Source organism: Lycorma delicatula, chromosome 6 (genome assembly GCF_047948215.1).
Source record: "Lycorma delicatula isolate Av1 chromosome 6, ASM4794821v1, whole genome shotgun sequence".
NCBI classification, from domain to species: Eukaryota; Metazoa; Arthropoda; class Insecta; order Hemiptera; family Fulgoridae; genus Lycorma; species Lycorma delicatula.
The window spans coordinates 106,618,192-106,641,064 of record NC_134460.1 but is presented as its reverse complement, the minus strand read 5'-3'; the positions used below and the strand labels follow the sequence as shown (position 1 = coordinate 106,641,064).

General features: G+C 28.3%; 1 protein-coding gene across 6 annotated transcripts in view; it reads left to right on the top strand.

The window, feature by feature from the left end:
• Positions 1-22,873, top strand: part of Lar (tyrosine-protein phosphatase Lar) — a 1,154,003-nt gene that overhangs the window by 1,090,204 nt on the left and 40,926 nt on the right. For all 6 annotated transcript variants that reach the window (XM_075368293.1, XM_075368291.1, XM_075368292.1 and 3 more), the window contains 7 exons: positions 6,207-6,346; positions 8,458-8,660; positions 10,563-10,723; positions 13,836-14,107; positions 16,728-16,946; positions 17,574-17,711; positions 21,610-21,753. In XM_075368293.1, coding sequence (XP_075224408.1) covers positions 6,207-6,346; positions 8,458-8,660; positions 10,563-10,723; positions 13,836-14,107; positions 16,728-16,946; positions 17,574-17,711; positions 21,610-21,753 — 1,277 coding nt within the window. The remainder of the gene's footprint in view (positions 1-6,206; positions 6,347-8,457; positions 8,661-10,562; positions 10,724-13,835; positions 14,108-16,727; positions 16,947-17,573; positions 17,712-21,609; positions 21,754-22,873) is intronic.

Sequence of the window (22,873 nt, the reverse complement as noted above, 5' to 3'; positions counted from 1 at the left end):
CACTAAATTCAACAAGCAAGGTAGTCTTTTTTCCCAAAAACAATAGCATTAAGCTTCTCACTGAACTTTCTTATATGAACTTCTTTGGTCTAGGAGATGATGAATGTTGCCATCGTATTGATGTTGCTTTGCCACATCATTCTAATAAGAGATCCAGATCTCATCTCCAATATCAATGAAATCATAAAATTCATTTCCTTCATTTTCATAATGCTGCAAAATTTCATGTACTGCAGGAAGACTTTTTCCCTCTGTGTGTGTGTGTGTGTGTGTGTGTGTGTGTGTGTGTGTGTGTGTGTGTGTGTGTGTTAGTTACTTCATGAATCAAAGATCATGAAACATCAGAGATAATTGTGACATTATGAAGTGTTGGTTTTCTTGAATTTTTTTGTCAGCTTTTTCAGTCAATTCATCTGTTATCAACAACGACCAGCTGCTACATTCTTTATCATGAATATTTGTTTGTGAAACAAAGTGTCTTCTTCTTGTTCATTTCTTCTCAAAATTAACTGTCTTATTTTAGCGTTTCATAATATTTAGCCTGTAAACAATATAAATGGGCCTGTGAATTTCAACCAGAGAATTTTTTTGCCATCAAACATCTGATTACTCCTCATATTTCACACTTGGAGGGATCACGAATTATATCACTCATTATAAATGGATGAATAAAATCAACTAACAACAAAATGACTAAACTATTGTTGCTAACAGCTCACTATTAATTGAAACAGTTGAGCTATTTGTTTACATAACAAGCACCATCATTTTACATCGAGTATATAGGTGCAAATTCAAAATGAACCTTAGTTTAAAAGCACTCTTGTAAATTATTTATTGTTAATTCATTTTGAAATTTGTGAAATTGATGAGTTACACCGGTTTTTCCATATAGCAACTAAATGGCATATATGTGAAATCCTGAGTTACTGATATAATCTTGCACAAAGTAATAATAGTAGACTCACCCAGGCTAACAAAGTAGCAAGAATGGAAGATCTTGTAATAAGTAGCTTTTAAGTTTTAATATAGTCATTTAGGTCTCTGGTTCTCTAATTCGCATTCTCTAATAAATAAAAAAGCATTTAAATTTTTTTTTTTTAAACTTGTAATCCAAAATGTTGGCTAGGACTATAAAAAAAAAATGCACTGTAATCGAGATAGTTCCCTGATAGAGCATGTAAAAAAGACAGTGTGAATTTGATTCTATATAATTTTCATTAGCTTTGATATTTTGAAGGATCAATCAAATAGTTTAGTATAAATGATATGTGGGTGCAAAGAAATAACATTCGGATTGACATTTTCAAAAATTGCATTTTTAGACTTGTGACCACAAAATAAAAGATCCATTAAATTTCAAAAGTGTAGTTTATCATCACAGTGCATTTTCTCTTGTAGTACATAATTTTGTTTGTGAGAAAGCAAAAATAAATCTTCCAGACCTTAAAAAAACATGTTTGAGTACAATATCAGGCTCATATTTAAAGTGTATGTATTCCTCATCATTATCACCGAACCATTGTCAAAATTACACTGAGCTATCAGAGGGTGAAGTCGTATTGAAAATTACACCTCTTCTTGAAAGATGCAAATTTAACTCAGTTTATTGTCATTCATTCATATTTATTAATGTTTATTTTCTGTAAAATCTCCTTCCTTGGATATTTTTTCTCATTTTCATGCATAAGAATTATTTTTTATTAAATCAGAGATTTTGTTTTGCCCTTTGTCCATAATTTTTTTACATTACTAATTTATAGCATTAACTTCTATGTATTTTAATATGTTTTGAGTACTTTTTGTTACACTTTTTAATTAAGAATCCATGCTGTTCATAGTTAATGTTATTTAGGCATATAAGGCTAATTAAATAGTTTCAGTTTCAAATTCAGTGATATTTACATTCCATTGTATCTTCCATGAATGCAATCCATGTTAGTCAAACTCTAAACTTGTGCCTGAAATTTACTATCATAACAAAATTTTTAGTTTTATTTCATTTCGTGCATTTCTTCACGGGTCTATTCTTGAAGAATAGTGTCACCATATTCTTAATCTCTGTAGTAGTGTTAACAATTCTGTCTTTCTCCCAGAAGTTTCTAAGTTCAAATCTTGGTTAAGCATGACATTTTTATATGCTAAAATTTTCAGTTTTTACAAAAAAGTGACTATAAATAGAAATCAGCCGGTTGTAATTAGTGAATAAATAAATTTTATATTATTAACTTTATAATAAATACAGTAATTTTATTTAATTTTTCATTTCAGTCATATGCAAATTTAACTCAGTTTATTGTCATTCATTCATATTTATTAATGTTTATTTTCTGTAAAATCTCCTTCCTTGGATATTTTTTCTCATTTTCATGCATAAGAATTATTTTTTATTAAATCAGAGATTTTGTTTTGCCCTTTGTCCATAATTTTTTTACATTACTAATTTATAGCATTAACTTCTATGTATTTTAATATGTTTTGAGTACTTTTTGTTACACTTTTTAATTAAGAATCCATGCTGTTCATAGTTAATGTTATTTAGGCATATAAGGCTAATTAAATAGTTTCAGTTTCAAATTCAGTGATATTTACATTCCATTGTATCTTCCATGAATGCAATCCATGTTAGTCAAACTCTAAACTTGTGCCTGAAATTTACTATCATAACAAAATTTTTAGTTTTATTTCATTTCGTGCATTTCTTCACGGGTCTATTCTTGAAGAATAGTGTCACCATATTCTTAATCTCTGTAGTAGTGTTAACAATTCTGTCTTTCTCCCAGAAGTTTCTAAGTTCAAATCTTGGTTAAGCATGACATTTTTATATGCTAAAATTTTCAGTTTTTACAAAAAAGTGACTATAAATAGAAATCAGCCGGTTGTAATTAGTGAATAAATAAATTTTATATTATTAACTTTATAATAAATACAGTAATTTTATTTAATTTTTCATTTCAGTCATATTGTGGACCTTCTAAGATTAAATAATTTAATTCCTGAACATTCTTGAAGTATATTTTATGTGTGATTCATTAATTATCAGTTAAAAAGAATAATTCAATATTAAATTTTAAAACAATTATTTTTGAAATCAGGCAGTTTATTCGTTTCCATTTTTTCTGTTGATTCCAGTTGTGTAAGTTTTTCTTTAAAAGTTTAATTTTAAATTAATTTTTTCTTTTCTGATAGTAGTTTCACTAAAAATTAAATGATTAATATTTTGTAGCCAGTAGTTCAATAGGAAGCCAGTTTTTAACATATCGGTATATTTCCTCCTGTATGTTTTTCTCCAAGTTTTAATTTTTTCTTTTTTCTTTTTTTTTTTTTAATAAATATACATACCCTATTTATTCTGTTTCCTATACTTAAATATTTAATTCTAAAATAATTTATTTTTATTTCCATTTTATTGTTAAATTAAATTTTTGTTGAATTTTTAACCATAACTCCTTTTTATTATATTATACATTTTTTAGCAAGATATTTTTGTGAGGGGTTGACAGTTTTTGAACAGGCTGTTCCGGCCGATGTGAGGAGAGGAGATGAGATAACTTTTTGTTCGGGCACTCAGATTTTTTTTTTGTATGTTTAGGATAATTTTAAAAGTGTCCGAAAATATTTTTTTGAAAACAATAAACCTAAGAGTTTTTCTTTTTTTCAATCTCTCTCTTCCGCTTTTTTGACATTGGCGATTTGGGCACAGTCAACACAGATAAGCGTGAGTATTTTCTACAATGGCTGTTTTTGGTTGTAGGGTGGAGGTTAGCTCCACCAGTGTTTTTATTTTTGTTTTTTTTTTCAACTGTCTTATTTTTTACTCCCTATAGAATAGCACTGTGTTAAATATCTGTTCATCTTCATTAATCTGTCCTTTTATATTGATGTTTTAACTTTTTATGTGTTGGTATTCAAATGAAAATTTATTTTGAATTAATTACAGTTATATGAATTTGCAATATTCATTCTGTAATTTATTAAAAAAAAAAATAATAATAAATGTTTATTAATATATGGCCAGGGAAATAAAAATAAACTTAGACATTCTATAATTTTTATGAAGTAGTTATAATATGATACATACTAAAATTATTACAAGAATGTATAGAAAAGTAAATTTGTATTTTTTTGTAAATTTATTAAAATCATAATTCTACCATCTTTAAGAAATTATTTTTATTTTTAAGAACTGAACACAATTTATCTGAACTGACCTCTTAGTGTATTAGAAGACTCTATATATAAAACCCTATATCCCCTGATGTTTTCTCTAAAAGAAATATTTAGTAACTTCTAAGGTAACAGACAATAAAATAAAGGTTATAAAAAATAATAAAAAAAAAAATATTTTTGGCAATCATGAATTCACCATCATATACATAATAAATTTAAAAAAATGTTATTTATATGCTGCTCTTCTGCCATATACTTCACTCATTAAAAATTTATTAGGCAACTGAAAATAGCATGTATAATTTGTGTAAAATGCCAACTTTATTGTCATGTTTATAAAACAGTTTTTTTCTTAAGAATGAAAATAAAATTAAGATGAAATAATATGTTGAAGTTATGAACTTGAAATTCTGTTATAGTACATTAAGAGCAAATGAGTGTTGAACATTCATTTTTGTTGTCTGGTTCACTGAAGTTAATAAATTATTAGAAACTATTCACTTTCAAATTAATGGAATTTGCCCTTCCAAAAGTTTTTTTTTTGACCTAATTGTTAAAGAAGTTAACATGAGACATAAAAGTCACTTCCAAAAATGGAAGACACAATGTCAAAAATAATGAGCATCCGATGCCAGGCTTACTATAGAACATAGCATGAACTTAATTGTTTTCACTGAGAAAAAATACCTACCTTTTCACTGAGAAAAAATATTTTACATGAATGAATATCAAGCCTTCCAAAATACAGGTGTTATGCAGTCAGTCCTACAAGTGACAACTTGGGAAAAAGCAGCTGTGACTGGTGCATGTTGTACTGCTGATGCTACCTTAATGTGTCACAAAATAAAATTGATAGTGTAAAGTTTTATCTTTCTGCTGATATTTCACAGTCTACCAGCGGGTTTTTTCTTATAATATCCCACTCTTTTTATATGATCATCACCAGTTGATCATAATGGCTGTCTATATTATTCATTATCCTCAGTTATTATTCTACCTATTTTAAAACAACTAAATCACTCATAATGAAACTTATAAATTTCTTCCAATAACCTTACTGTAACATTTTTAAATCATTTTTGACATTTTCCTCAATTTAAAACAAATGTAACTCCCAATTACTGTTTTTTAAAATACCCTTCTTATTTTTAATCAAGAAAATTGCATAAACACCAAACACAACCTCATTTTAACTATTTTAAAGTGTAACGCACGGTTAGTGTAAGAGACTTGCCAAAGAATCCAACAATACATAATGGTGCCTTAAGACTGATGGCACTGTATTATTATATTTGTTGAATTTGCTAAGTTTGGTTTCTTTGTGCAAGTCCTCATGTACTCTTGTCTAATCAGTAGGCAAGGAAAAAATAAATATATCTCTTCCCATAACTGAAAATTTGAAATAGGTTATTTTGTATGTGTATATATATATATATATATATATATATATGATTATTCCATTTTAATTATATACAAATTGTAAAGTTAAATATACCACATTACATCAAATGTTGGAATAGTGTAGTAAATTTGTTATGAATCGAAAAACAATTATTATTTTTAATAACTTTAAATTTACTTCCAAGCAGAAAACTGAATTGTATGCCTCAAAATAACTTTTATCATTAACAGTGGTTTATTTAGTTTGACACATTTGTGCAATTAAATTAAAATTTTGTAAAGTTTTAGTAATTTTTACAGACATATAACAGTTTTGTTTACAGATACTTGTACTGGTATCAGATTTTTCTGCTGTTTTTTTACTTACTTTTGAAGATTTCACTTTACTTTTTAATTATTTATTTACCTTCTGACATTGCAGAGGTTTTAGAAAACTGTTATTTATTAATATCCAAAGCAAGGATTCTAAAAGAAAATTTCTATTATTAAGTGATTGTTAGGAATTTATTCTAACCACCCTATACATTCTTGTAAGCTATTTTTATGTAATTTAAAAAAAAATTAGTTCATATATATTTTTTGAATTTAGATGTTATTGTAATGTATGTTTTGTTTGTTTTTTATTTTAAAACTAGTGCCTGGAGATCCTCAAGAAGTTAAAGTTCAACCAATAAATTCAACTGCTATTCATGTTCAATGGAAACCACCTGCTGAAAAAGATAGAAATGGAATCATTCGTGGATATCATATACATGTTCAAGAAACAAAAGAAGATGTAAGCATTAATAGCAGTTTTTCATTTATAGATTGTTTTACATTATTTATATTTCATAAGCTATTTCTAGCTTATTAAATATGTGATATAATACATTAATTGCAGTATGGATATTATAAGGTTATTAACCCATAGACACAAAACCTATAATCTGGATCCACATTGTACTTTCTACAATATTCATCCACCATGGGGGGTCATCTTACATCCGTCAGTCATTTTGATGATGTACACACTAATATTAATCCCTCTCAAGGTGATGTTATTTACCAAATTCTTTTAGGTTTTTCTTTTACTTTCCCATCTAGATAGCGCTACAGCTCTAGAAGGGAAAGTATTATAATCGGTCCAGTTCAGGCATGTGCGGTTTTTACCGGATCTTGAGGTTTTGACACCTAAGGAAACAGAAAACAAGATGGAAATTTTCCAGATGTTAATGTTTGTATGTACATATGTTTGTGTGCGTGCATGTGTGTGTGTGTGTGTGTATGTATGTGTTCACGTGCACGCGCGTCTAAATTGTTCAGCGTTGGCCTCTAAATCATCTTATATCTCCAGAACTACTGGACCAATTTTGACCAAAGTTTTTCAGATTACTTTATATTTAAGGCAATAATGCCATTAAATTTTCAACTTAACAGGTCAAGTGTTGATGCTGTAGAGCAAGGTCACCCTCAGTATCTCGAGATTTCATCTAATTAAGGTTATATTTTTCTTAGACACATTTGTTAACAATTAAAAAATTATAACATTTGCAACAAAAACTTTTTGCAAAATCACATCTCCAACCCAAAAAATGCTGTTATAATTGTCTGCTATGTTGTGATGTCACAGGCAACCAGTAGAATTAAATAAATTAATAATATTTAAAGTGTAATAAAGTAACTTGGTCTGACTGGGTCTCAAACTCAGTTGCCCAGTTGACTCGCCAATGCGTTAAGCCTCACGGGTACATCAGTTTGCTGACTGTAGAAGCAAAATATGTTCTATGTAAGTTATGAAATTACATTAGTTTAATTAGTGCTAACTGTTGCTGCTAGTACCATCACACCGGCACAAATTAAATATGGTGTGCGCATATGCTTAAATAAGAAACGTTGAATTAAATAAATGAAAACATATTGTATTTAAATAAAATTATAAGTATTTTAAATTAAGTTGTGTATGTAAGCCATGCATCAGAAACAACCCACAGTTGTAGGAATTTCCTGAAACACAGCTTTAGCCACATGACAGGAAAGACCTACAACTGTGTTGTCAGCATTTTTTTCTGTAACAAATTACCCTTACAGCAAACCAATATTGGCTGAAGGTAATTAGGACATGGAATATTGCTTTGCTAAGAAGGCATGTAAAAAAATAATTGCTATTTGATAAATATCAAATGATACTTATAACATCTGTTAACTTTTCAAATGTAAACAGTTATGAAAATAATTATTTTATTACCCTGAAATTCTGCATGCCTTGATCTACATTGCACCATAGTTGCTAGACAAATTAACAACAAGCAACAATTAAGTCTTGTGTTTCAAGTTAGGTTGCTTGAAAACATTTGGTTATAATCCAAATGTTTGATTATAACATTTTGGTTTGGTTATAACATTTGGTTAAACTAAATGTTTATATTGCCATAACCCTAAAAACTTCATAGATTCACCATCTGAATTTTAAATCTATGCAGCTTTGTTCTCTAGCTGAGGAAAAAAGATTTACAGGATTGTCATAGTATTGTAATTTGGTTACTGATTTTGATTATTTTTCTGTATTGCTTTACTTTGGGCTGTAATCCTATTTGTTGTTTCATATATGATCTTGAGCTATTTCAACTTGACTTAATCATAAATTCATCTCCCAACAGCAAAGTAACTTCCTGAGTGTAACTTCAAGAAAATTGAATTCACATTCAAATTCAGTTAAAAGCATCTTCGCTTTCAAATTTAAATTGAAAATTAACTGGAGGAATACAGCAGTTTACTCTTGGTACTAGGAAAGCTATTTTTAAACAGACTGAATTGAAAATAGTTATGATTCAACTATAGTGAACTCAAATAACTCATTCCTTTAATTTACATCTATTACTTTTTAGGTTCTATTAATTTTGTTTTTAGGGTAAGAGCTTGCTTAATGAACCCATGCGTTTTGATGTTCTTGATGGAGGAGTATTAGAAATGAATGTAACAGGATTACAGCCAGATACAAAATATTCAGTCCAAGTAGCTGCCCTGACCAGAAAGGGGGATGGTGATCGTAGTCCACCTGCTAGTGTCAAAACGCCTGGTGGAGTGCCTAATCGTCCAACTGTAAACCTTAAGTAAGTATTTAATTTTATTTATTTTTTTTATATCATAAACTGTGTACTTTTTTCTTGTGGCATGATAAATTATAACTTCTTATATTCGTCAGAGCCAAATAAAACTTTAAACAGATATGGGCCTCAATATACAGTGAGATTCAGATATTGATATAACATAAGGCTGCTTGATTACTTCCTGTAAGTATTATTGTAATATAGTTTGGGTGTGTTTAGAAGTGTTCTCATTACTGACTCCATACAAATAAAAAATTCATCCTTTTGTATTCATTCTGCTTGAAAAGGTAGTTGAATAAAGTTTGAACAAGATAAAAAAAATCTGATATGGACACCATATACATGACTTTCTTGTACACATATTAAATTACATAGACACATTTTTAAAAAAATGAAAATGCATACAATTTTATTTTACTAATAACTTTACTTTACTTTACTTACTAAATACTTTACTAATAACATATTTTTTTATTATTACTGAATTATTATTTACTGTAAATTTTTTTAATAATCAGAGGTTAATAATTATTAATAAATTAATATATTCAAATTAAAAAAAAACTTGAAAATAAAGGAAATGAAGTCGGATTTGAATCGATGAGCCTTCCCCTTGTAAAATCCAAATATTTCATTAATTAAAATCTTATTTGGCTATAACTGTGGAACCAATGAAAATAAGTATCACATATATCATTGAAAAGCTCTCAATTTATTATTCCAGTTAAGAAAAAGTCCAAAATCCAAAATGTTGGATTTTGAACAATTTTTGACATTTTTGGTCAAGTCAATTCCATTCAAAAGGGGAGGTGTACAACTAGATGTTACAGCAGTCCTAAATCCAAAATTTCAACATTCTACATCTAATGGTTTTTGATTTAAGCGAAATACATACACACGTGAATTTGTGCATACACATGTATGTACATGCGTACATACATACGCATGCCGAAACTTGTCAAAATGGATATTTACATTAAAATCTGAAAACTGAAATTTTTCACGATCACAATATTTCCCTTACTTCTTACAAGGAAGTAAAACCTTTCGTCATAATTAGAATCCAAGACAAAATTCCTTTTCTCCTTATAGTTCGGTTGCGATTTTGTATATAAAAGTATCATATATGTATACATGTCATCACTCTTTTTGTAGTAATTGACATATTTTTACTATGATAGAAGATATCAGAAAAATGATTTTCCAAAAATTCTTATTTCAGCAGTCTGTAAGGTTGCATAAGAGAATCAATTTCTTTATGTATAAAACTGACAATTTTTAATTACTAAATTATATTTTATAATGATTTAATATGTTCAATCATCACACAAGTTCTTCTTATTGAATGAAATTATACTTTTTTCCTTTCGTCATTTATATTTTTGTGACCACTGCTTAAATAATAAAGAATCCTGTTTGAACATTAAAGCATGTGTGACATATCTAGTAATGAGTTCATAGTACATTATTAGATCCAGTTTTATGAATAGCCTAGTTTTTTAAGTTAATTATATTAGAAATGGTTGTTAGTTTTCATAATCTGACTCACTGAACACCCAGAATGAATCACCCTAGCATTCTTTTTCAGTTATTCCATATCTGCCTAAGCTACTTGATTACTACAATTTAATTTTATTGTGTGAATTTGTGTTCAAATTGTTAATTTCTCTTGCAAACGCCATTTTAAAATCACAGCTGTCATACATTAATGGCCATTTTGTACTTGGACATACATAATTAATAAGTAAATATTGTACAGAATCTAAAACAAATTAAAACCTGTGATAGTGTAATATATTTTTAATAATGGCAGTAATGTTTATAACTACAAACTAAATTGAATATGCAATTTTAAAATATATTTTAGTTAAAGTTTATTCCAATTAATGTGGATGTATTTAACAGAGTTCTAGAAAGGGAGCCTGAAGTAAGTATAGAACTTGAATGGGGCAAACCAACTCAGACATATGGTGAGCTGCTTGGTTATAGATTACGTTATGGGGTACGTGAAAATCCACTTCAGGAACTGCTACTCCAAACAACTTCTCATAAGATTTCACAGTTAGGTATGTGAATTTTAATTTATATTAATTAGATTAATTTTTGTTTTATGAAATTTAACTTTTTATGAAATTGTATGTTAACATATATGTATGTTTTTTCTAACATATTATTTTATTGTATCCAGTTCTAAATATATTATTTCTGTTATCAGAATACCTTGTCAGTAAAGATCATTAAAAATGATTGCCCCTAACTCTCAGTATTTCTGTATCAGTAATTAAATAAAATTAAGTTAGTCAAAAAACTTGTTTTCTGCAATGTAAAGTAGATACTTATTACATTTGATAAATAAAAAACGAATCTTTTTATTATTTTATTTTTGAATATTATTAACATATTGACTGAAGTGTGAGCTCGAGCATTGTCTTGATGGAAAAGCACTTTTTTTTTGCCAAATGCGATTGTTTTTCTTTAATTTCATCACTGAGATGCTGCAGTAGGGTCGCATAATATTTGTCATTTATTGTTTCACACTTTTTAAGATAATCAATGAAGATTATTCCACGAGAATCCCAAAAAATAATTGACATAACTTTTTCAAGCAAAAAGTCATTTCCGCTGTTTTTGGAGCAGGTTGACCTTTTCCAACCCATTGTTTGACTGCTGTTTTGTTTCAGGAGTGTAGTGATAACCCAAGTCTCATGAACTTTCATAAATCCATAAGAATTCCTCTGAATTGCGCTTAAAGAGTTCAAGACAGTCGCTTGAAATGTTTTTTCAGCTGGGCATGAGCAAACGCGGAACCCGTCGTCTAGTGCACAGCTTGTTCATGTCCAAATATTCTTGCAAAATATTGCACATACATTTTGTTGACATGCCTACAGACTCTGCTAACTCGTTCACTGTCACTCATCAATCTGCCAAAATGATTTTATGCACCTTTTCTATCATTTCTGGTGTAATCACTTCAAAAGGGCATCCACTATGTGGTTCTTAGCTAGTGCATTTTCGACCCATTTTAAACTGCAACCCAACATTTAACTGTTGTATTTAACTGTTGGAGAAGAGTCTTCCAATGTCATATAAAGTTCTTCTTTAATTTACTTTGTACTTAAGGTTTTTTTAGAAAAAAGTATTTAATTACTGCAAGAATTTCCAAATTTTTCCATTTTCCATAAAACACCCTAATTCTCCACTTCGACAGACAGTAAATACTCTACTAAGTGATACAGCAACTTGAAACTCTTATACTAAACAATGAAGAATGGAATCATGCAACGCCACTGAGAAATAAAGCATATTAACACCATTTCTGTGTGAAGCCCAGTACTTTTCACTCTACCTTTGTATGGTAATCCAGTATTAGTAATTTCCTAATACTGGCTATAGCATCCTAGATAAATGATAACATGATACTATACAGACATTACATGATGCATATTTTATAGGTAAAAGAAGAGTGAGTAGTAATTTTCTAATTATAAAAAAATGTAATAATTCTTCTAATATAAGTTCTAGACTTTAGTTTAATGTGTTACTGTAGGAATTGTAGCATCATTCTATAACAAGCTTTTGTTATTTAATCCAGTTTTTTACATATTTTTTTTAAGATAACAGCTCTTGTTAATAATTATTAAGTGATTTATTTCATAATCATTAGTGTCATCATTGTGTCAGTGGTTTATATATTTTTTTCCTAATTAAAATGGAATATGTATAATTAAAACAATAATTTATATAGAGTATAGGACTTTTCAGTCAGTTCATACTGTGATAACAGTTATTTAATCTGTTCCAACAAAGGTTATTTTTGCTACAGACTCACTCTTTTCTTTGATGATTATAAAAATAATGATCTAAAAATTAATTAATTAATTAATGATATAAAAATGTGATTATGTTCAGGATCAGTTTGAAGGTGTCAAAATCTGTTTGGTAATTAAGGAATTACAGATATGAAAGATACAGGTTACTAGCTATATATTTATTTAGAGAGGAGCATAGTAATTGTGTAATATTAACAATATTAATAAGAAAAAATTGTTTACTATTTATATTAGTAGTTCTATTTATTAAGTAGTTCTATTATATTAGTAAGTCTTGCTCATTATGCACTAAATTTAATTTTTCAAAAAATTTTAGTAAATGAAGTTAAAATAAATTTCAAAATGGAATTGTCAATCATAACTAATTTTTTAAATTTTAGCCAGTGGCAAAAATAATTTTATTATATTAGCAATAAAGTAAACCTTGTTTGTAGGGGCCCCAGAAATCGCTGACTACCAAGAAGGTCCACTACAGTCCCATGTTTTTGTTTTATACTTTAAAAACCTTTTTTTGTGCTTTAACATTTTTTTTAAATGTCATCCAAAGGGAAAACTATAAAATAAGTTTATCAGAAATGTATTTCTCCATTAAAGAAAGTGTTTCCAGAGACAAATGTTTTACCAAAAGTAGAATGAATTGTGAAAAAGTGAATATCTAACATGTAACCATTGAGAGGTAGTCTGTGAATGGTAGAACATAAAAAATAGGTAATATCAGGAATGGGGATACCACAAGTTTAGTCTGGTAACACCAATTTTGTGGTGCAGCAACTTTTTTTTCATCACATTTCTCCCCAAGTTAATGTACGCAAGAAACTTGTCTTTGAAAACCTAACTAAGAAAGATACCTGCCACTTTTTTGAAAAAAGAAAATATGAAAAATCATTACACATATTTCATTTCATCTAATACAAAGGAACCTTACTGTAACAATCAGAAAATACATTTAGACAACATCACAAACAGTTGAAATACCAACAGTAGGACTTTGCTTTGCTTGGTAAATAATTTTCTCCACATAAATATCCTTTATATAATGAAAGAGTATTATAAAACTCTGTACTTTGGTACACTTGAGAAAAGTTTTTATTTTTAGTTTTTCCAAGTAAATATGCTGCTGTCTTCTTCCAGTTGAAAAGGTGGTCTAACAAAGATGATTCTTTATATTTAAACAAATCTAAATGATCATTTTATTCTGATTAATATGATGTATTATATTCCCTTTTGGGCAATTGTCACATGCATAGTTTTATATTTATGTAGTATTAATAATTATGAGATTATTAAATAAAATAGTTAACACAATTTATCTGTTACATGTAAAATTTTATTTTCTATTTTGTTACAGAGAGTGGTGTTGAATATGAGTTTAGAGTATCAGGGAAGAATCACATCGGTTATGGTCAGGAAGCAATTAAATATCTTAAAACCCCAGAGGGCCCACCAACTGGTCCACCAGCGAATTTGTCCCATCATTTCCAAACACCAGATGTTGTCTGTGTAACTTGGGACATGCCATTAAGAATGCACCGTAATGGGCAAATTACACATTATGATGTGCAATTTCATAAAAAATTAGATCAGTCTAATGTAATGGATCGAAATACCACTCAGACTAAGGTAATATAAACTTCAAATACTGATATACTTTTCTTGAAGTGAATTAATTTTATTTTATCTTATTCACTTAATTATATTGCATCCATTAAAAAAAATTTTTTTTTTTAAAGAAAACAGACTATTTTGCAATAAAACTCTTGGTTGAAAATAAAGTTAAGTTTCAAATTTTTTAATTGAAAGTACACTTTGTAATTCATTGCTATGATTTAGGGAAGATTCTGCTCATTGTATGCAATCATGCAATATTGTGATCTGTAAACATAAATATTGAACAAAGTAAACGCTAACAAATAATAACTAAAATATATATCTTCATGTACATCCATCCATCTTAATATAAAATAGATAGTTTCTATATGGTATTGTTTATTATATTGCATTGCAAATTCTTATATAGCATTTAGTCGTACACTTTTATGGCTATTTAATTTCTGAAGGAGAAGCAATTAATGGTTTCTCCCTTTCACCATCAACCCTTTTCCATTATCCTTGTCTCCTTCTTCCCCATTTTTATTTTTGTGTAGGTCAGATGCTCATTTACTCAGATGATCACTTTGTGATCCTACAAAGTGAGTGCATCCTTTGTGTTAAGTTTCTGTTGGATAAAACCTGGATTTATTCCTTCTGAAAGTAGAAATATAAAAATTTGCCCATATGTAATTCCTAACTGAAAATTAACCTTATTAGGATCTGTTAGAATATTTTTGTAGTTCAGCTAATCACTTCAGTGTTTTTCAGAATTCTTGCAATTAAAGCAATATTTTTCCTTGTTCATTATTTGAAAGAACATCAGTTTATTGTGACATATATTTATACTAAAAAAAGCATGATTAGTAACTTACATAATCTATCTTGGGTATAGATGATTCAATCTGCTGAAGAATATTATTGTGGATAGGATGGACACCCTCTATTTTGAAGAACCCTGGTTATGTTTTTCTTGTTTTGTGATTCTTTATGAGTTGATCATCTCTTCTTCACTATCCATCACCTCCTTCCAGTATTCTCCAGCAATCCTCAGTTTCTGCCAAGGATTGATAACCTCATCTCTGTTTGAGTGCTGTCCGTTTGTTAACCTTATGCAACATAATATTCTTAGACTACTTCAACCCTCTCAGTGTAAATTAGAAACAGTAGTAGATATTTTACTTTCTACTTACATAACATTGTAGTTACATTATTCTTTTATAGCCTCAGATTGTACACATTAGTTTAGTTTATTGTGTTAAGCTTTGTTAAATTACAATAAAATGAAATATAGTATTGGCCTAAAATAATCAGTAGTCTGAAGTAATGTAGATAATTTTTAAATAATTATTTTACTGAAATTAATCTTTTTAAGATTCATATTATTCCTCTGTACTGTTAAATTACATTTAAAATTTTATTAATATAAACCATTTAGTACAGAATACTGAGATAAGAAATATCTTACCTTAATTTTATCATTAAATACTTCCGTGAGAACCACAACCTCAGTCTTGATTGAAAATAATTAACTACATATTAGAAAGTTAAAAATTAAAAATACTAAAATAAAGCATGCCCATGATGTAATGTTTGTTACATTACTGTAATATTATAATGAAAATTGCATGTTTAATTTATTATATGAATGCTGCTATTTGTTGCAAACATTGTTTGACGGTTTATAAAATTGAAATTTCATATATATATATATTTCTAATATATTTAAATTTTTGTAATCTTTATTAATTTATAAATTTGTATTAATGTCAGAAAATTAATATTTATCGTTTATTAGGTTGTCTGCCATATTAGATAAATATTAAAATTTAATTTAATAAAGAACTTTCGCAAGATTCCACATCCTGTGAAAGTACTTTGGTGATAAAATTAAGGTAGATATTTCTTATCTCAGTACTATGTACTAGGTCGTTTATATTGACAAAATTTTAAATAATGTTTTTTTATATTGCTTTATTTTGCATTTTAATGATTTTAAATTTATAAATATTAAAAATAAACATGTTTTGTCGTTCTGCTTTTGTGTTCTTTTTTCTACATTTTTTTTGCAGTCTGTTAAGGTCACTCCGTATCTTGGCTATTCTTTTTTATCCTCAATTCTTTCATTTATCATGAACTCTCTCATGGTTTAATATTATCTGTTCTTTATTTTTACATTTGTATTATTTAATGAAAATATATAGGACATTTACAGTATTACATCAATACATCACTTAAAGTATTTTCAATAATTTAAATTTCTATCTTATTTTTCAAGGATTAAGAAGATTATCTGAAAAAGTAACTGTTAAAATAAAACCAGAAATGTAATTTAATTTTCAGCAGTATAATGTTCTGTAAATGTTTTGAGACTAACATGTCTTTAATTTTTCAATTTGTGAGACTATTGTCTTAGTTAATTATTTTTATAATTAGAATTAAAATCAGCTACAATTATAATAAGAATTAATGAAATTAATTGTATAATAGAATACTTTTAATCTGATAGTATTTTGGAATTTAATTTTTAGCACCTTTTTTAATTTTTTGAAATTGTATTTAAGTGTTATTTATTTTGTTATGATTATGTTGTATAACTATTCTCTTATCCATTTAAAATTACTTGAAAACTTAAAAGATGACTATTTTTCAGGCTGTTTTCTCAAATCTTGAGGAAAATGCAGATTATGTATTCAGAGTCAGAGCACATACAAGTGCAGGCCCAGGTCCATGGAGTGATCGTGTTGGTGTAACTACTGATAGAGATATTATACGTGCTCCTATGGGAGTTAAAGCTGTTGCAACATCAGATCAAAGTGTTGAAGTTTGGTGGGAACCTGTTCCTAGCAGAGGGAAGATAATTGGCTATCAGGTAAATAATACTACTCTTGAAGAAAAATGGAATTTATATAAAAAAATAGTAAATCCAGTTATGAAGATTTCTCATATAGCAATGTTAATGAATTCCTAATAGAATTGAAATTTAATTAGCCTAAAATAGAAGCAGGCTTGTTAATAGTCCATCATCAATTTAGAAAAACATGTATATTTAACTTCTGTAAAGTGGTCAGATGCTTTATCTAGGCTAATTACACCAAATCTATACCGTTTTCCTCTGAATATTTTTTTCAAATTTTAAGTGAATACAATAAATTATTTTATAATTTGCTGCATAAATATCTTCTGTTTGTTTCACTATTTGTTTATTTTTCAGTCTTCAATAATGATTTAATTAATTATGTTAAATTAAAAACAAATTTTCTCTGAAGTATTTTGTGTAATTGAAAATGTTTAATAAAAGTGAAATAAATTTTCTTTTTTATTTTCAATTACATCTAATATTTTTTTTTTACTTTAATATCAATCTGTATTACTTCACTTCTTTACATTCTATAAACTGCTTACTGCTTTTTTATTTAATTAATTTTTTCAGTTATTCAGTGAAATTATATAAATATTTTTGTAAAAAAATTAAATCTATTTTATACATTTTTTACAGTTATTCTATACTATGACTGCAGTAGAAGATTTAGATGAATGGCAACAGAAAACAGTTGGTTTAACAGAATCTGCTGATCTACTTAGTTTAGAAAAATATGCTCAATATGCAATTGCAGTTGCTGCTCGCACAAAGACTGTAAGTTACTGTTTTAAATACTCTTCATTAAATAATGAAATCTCTATTCTTCAACTATTAATGGTAGAAGTTGATGTTTATTTTATACTCCATGTTTACTTTTTACATAAGCAATGTGTAAAATTTAAATAATTTCAGATGTTTGGGATTCAGTTAAGGAAAATTTTAGACGCTAATTATTTGGCTAACTGTAAACATCAGCAAACATTTAATTATTGCCTTAATTTGATAAGTTTTTTATACACCATGCATTAAATGAATTATTAATTGCTAGGATGCTTGCAGTACTTCAAAAGGTGTAAATAATTACAGACAGCTTTTTTAAATGCATTCTGGATTTTTTCTATTTGAATAGAAAGCAACTTATAGTGGAACCTGATTTATATTTCTGTATGTTTTGTGATCACTAATTGTGATTTGTTATAATATTCTTTTTTTACAGTTTTGAAAAATTATATTACTCTCACCAATCTCAAATTGTGTACTATGGTAAAAGCAACATGTTAAATTGCGTATGAAAATAGTGAATTAAATATCTTTTGCTAAATTGAATTATGGAAGAGAGTAGAGTATTTCAAAACGCATAGCGATAGAATCATTGTAATAAGGATAAAATCAAAACCTAAACCGACAACGATTGTTAACGTCTATATGCCTACAAGCGCCCATGATGATGATGATAAGGTAGAGTTTGTATACGAAGAGATTGATGAAGCAATTAAACACGTAAAAGGAGATGAAAATTTAATAATAGTTGGAGATTGGAATGCAAGCATTGGAAAAGGCAAGGAAGGAAATATAGTGGATGAATACGGGCTGGGCAAAAGGAATGAAAGAGGGGACCGACTTATAGAGTTCTGCACGAAGTATAATTTAGTAATTGCCAATACCCAATTTAAAAATCATAATAGAAGAATATACACTTGGAAAAAGCCAGGCGATACTGCAAGGTATCAAATAGATTATATCATGGTTAAGCAAAGATTTAGAAATCAACTCGTTGACTGCAAAACTTACCCGGGAGCAGACATTGATAGCGACCATAATTTGGTGATAATGAAATGTAGATTGGGGTTTAAAAACCTGAAGAAAAGGTGTCAGATGAATCGGTGGAATTTAGAGAAGCTTGAGGAAGAAGAGGTAAAGAAGATTTTTGAGGAGGACATCGCAAGAGGTCTGAGTAAAAAAGATAAGGTAGAAAATGTAGAAGAAGAATGGGAGAATGGGAGAACATTGGTAAAATAGACGGAGCATACAGGAAAGTTAAGGAAAATTATGGGGTACATAAATTAAAATCTAATAATGTGTTAAACAAAGATGGTACACCAATATATAATACGAAAGGTAAAATTGATAGATGGGTGGAATATATTGAAGAGTTATACAGAGGAAATGAATTAGAAAATAGTGTTATAGAGGAAGAAGAGGAAGTTGAGGAGGATGAAATGGGAGAAACAATACTGAGATCTGAATTTAAGAGAGCATTAAAAGATTTAAATGGCAGAAAGGCTCCTGGAATAGACGGAATACCTGTAGAATTACTGCACAGTGCAGGTGAGGAAGCGATTGATAGATTATACAAACTGGTGTGTAATATTTATGAAAAAGGGGAATTTCCGTCAGACTTCAAAAAAAGTGTTATAGTAATGATACCAAAGAAAGCAGGGGCAGATAAATGTGAAGAATACAGAACAATTAGTTTAACTAGTCACGCATCAAAAATCTTAACTAGAATTCTATACAGAAGAATTGAGAGGAGAGTGGAAGAAGTGTTAGGAGAAGACCAATTTGGTTTCAGGAAAAGTATAGGGACATGGGAAGCAATTTTAGGCCTCAGATTAATAGTAGAAGGAAGATTAAAGAAAAACAAACCAACATACTTGGCGTTTATAGACCTAGAAAAGGCATTCGATAACGTAGACTGGAATAAAATGTTCAGCATTTTAAAAATATTAGGGTTCAAATACAGAGATAGAAGAACAATTGCTAACATGTACAGGAACCAAACAGCAACAGTAACAATTGAAGAACATAAGAAAGAAGCCGTAATAAGAAAGGGAGTCCGACAAGGATGTTCCCTATCTCCATTACTTTTTAATCTTTACATGGAACTAGCAGTTAATGATGTTAAAGAACAATTTAAATTCGGAGTAACAGTACAAGGGGAAAAGATAAAGATGCTACGATTTGCTGATGATATAGTAATTCTAGCCGAGAGTAAAAAGGATTTAGAGGAAACAATGAATGGCATAGATGAAGTCCTACGCAAGAACTATCGCATGAAAATAAACAAGAACAAAACAAAAGTAATGAAATGTAGTAGAAATAACAAAGATGGACCACTGAATGTGAAAATAGGAGGAGAAAAGATTATGGAGGTAGAAGAATTTTGTTATTTGGGAAGTAGAATTACTAAAGATGGACGAAGCAGGAGCGATATAAAATGCTGAATAGCACAAGATAAACGAGCCTTCAGTAAGAAATATAATTTGTTTACATCAAAAATTAATTTAAATGTCAGGAAAAGATTTTTGAAAGTGTATGTTTGGAGTGTCGCTTTATATGGAAGTGAAACTTGGACAATCGGAGTATCTGAGAAGAAAAGATTAGAAGCTTTTGAAATGTGGTGCTATAGGAGATTGTTAAAAATCAGATGGGTGGATAAAGTGACAAATGAAGAGGTATTGCGGCAAATAGATGAAGAAAGAAGCATTTGGAAAAATATAGTTAAAGGCAGAGACAGACTTATAAGGCCAGATTCTAAGGCATCCTGGAATAGTCGTTTTAATATTGGAAAGACAGGTAGAAGGAAAAAATTGTGTAGGCAGGCCACGTTTGGAATATGTAAAACAAATTGTTAGGGATGTAGGATGTAGAGGGTATACTGAAATGAAACGACTAGCACCAGATAGGGAATCTTGGAGAGCTGCATCAAACCAGTCAAATGACTGAAGACAGAAAAAAAAAAAAAAAAATTGAATTAAATGAATGAGATGAATTAAGTACCTTTCTAAATTATTTTGAAGAGAATCTCCAGAATGTCTAAAGCATTGTACACAATTTTGTTAACATTTTTTCAGTATCTAAATACTTAAAAAGATGTAAATTTTTTTACTAATGTAGTACATGATTTATTTGCAATTTATTCTGGATTAATAAAATTTCTTTGTTAGCAATTTTGTGATCTTACTTATACTCAAAACATTTTATAAGAGTAAAAGTATAATTTTTGAGCTGGTATAAATTGAAGAACTATTTTGACAAAGTAGTAAGATATTTTCAGTAAAGAATTTTTTATTCAGTTAATTCTGTACTATTGTATAATAGTTTAGTGGCTAGAAAAGGTGGTATCTTTCTAGAAAATAAATGTTACCTCCTTATTATCAATAGACATAAGTATATTAATTATGTAGTATATTACTTTTCTGCAGCTTATTCTTTAATCAAATTTAATAAGGTTTATCCTGTCTTAACTCTTCTCTTTCATCTTAACATATTCTTCCACAACATCGTTGACAAAACTGTTTTTTTTTCTTCTGCTTAATACATTTAATAATTACTTTCTCTCATTTACTTTTTTTTAATATTTCATCATCCCCATTTTGTCCCTTTACATTTCAAAATCTTCCAGATTTTCTGTCTTGAATTTTCATTGTCCACACATTCAACCCAAAGAAGAAATTATGTGGAAACAAGTAAGTTATAATGAATATTAAATTTATTTATGGTAAAAATTAATTATTGCTTTTATTGAATCTATAAAATTGTTTTAATATTATCTGTTCTTTATTTTTATATTTGTATTATTTAATGAAAATAAATAGGACATTTGCAGTGTTACATCAATATTTATTAAATGTAGTATTTTCAGTAATTTAAATTTCTTCTTATTTTACAGGGATTAGGAAGATTATCTGAAAAAGTAACTGTTAAAGTAAAACCAGAAGATGTACCATTAAATTTAAGAGCACATGATGTCAGTACACATAGTATGACATTGTCGTGGTCTCCACCGATACGATTAAACCCTATTAATTATAAGGTATACTAATATAAATTTAATTAGAATACTTAATAAATATTTATTGTACTATTAATTTTTTTAAATTTATTTATAAATTATATAAATAAGAGATATAATATTTTGTTTATTCATTTGTATTTTTTATTCACTTTCTATATCTTGTTTAAAAACTAAAACAAAAATAATTTTTTTATAAACCAAACCTTTTACCATTTATATGATGTAAGGAATATTGATTTGAGTTATTCCATTTCATAACAAGTAATACTAAAGGTGAGATCAATAATGAAATTGCCTGGATAGGAAGAAGATTAAAATTTAAACATGACGTTCTAGGTTTAGAAAGTGAACACAAACGGTGATTTATTCTTCTTGCTTTTTATTATATAAATAACACTAAATACTTAAAATTATACTTTGATTTATTTTAGCATTTTTTACGAATTATCCCTAGTTACGCCAACGTTGGATCCTACAGTTTGTTAATTTTTGGAAAAATTAATGTTACTTTATAAATTAATAAAATTTTATCTGTTTTTCTAATATTCTCAAAATACCTAAGTCTTAATCTACATTATGAGAGTCCATCTTCAGGATGCAACTTCAAGAGACAATTTACAAATTGTGATGACTTAAAAAGTCATAGCTTTATGTTTATTTTCACTGATAGTTGTAAAGTAGTACTATCATTTACAATGGTTAAGTGAGACTCATATATTGTTAAAATATTCATAAAAGTAATTGTAGATTGCAATATTCCCAGTTCTGAACTTGCAAAAATCAATTTACCCAGCCTTCTATGAAAAGTTTTTCCTAATCGATCCACAACTTCCTTGGAGACAGGAGGTCTGCCAGTACGTTTTTTGTGTACTGTACTTCCTGTATCCTTAAACTGCTGATAAGTTTATTAAAGTCTTAATAAGTCTATTAAACATTTAATAGACTCTTTTTAATTGGAGGATCATAGCTCTACTCTAAACAAAAACATCTACAAACATTAATAACAAAACCGCTTTCATGAAATCATAGTACACACATTGCTTTCTCCTGACAGTAACCATTGCTCAACTAATGATCCTCCCTGTCATTATATCGCACCCGCGTGTTCATTCAAGGTCATCAGTAACTCTAGTTAGTA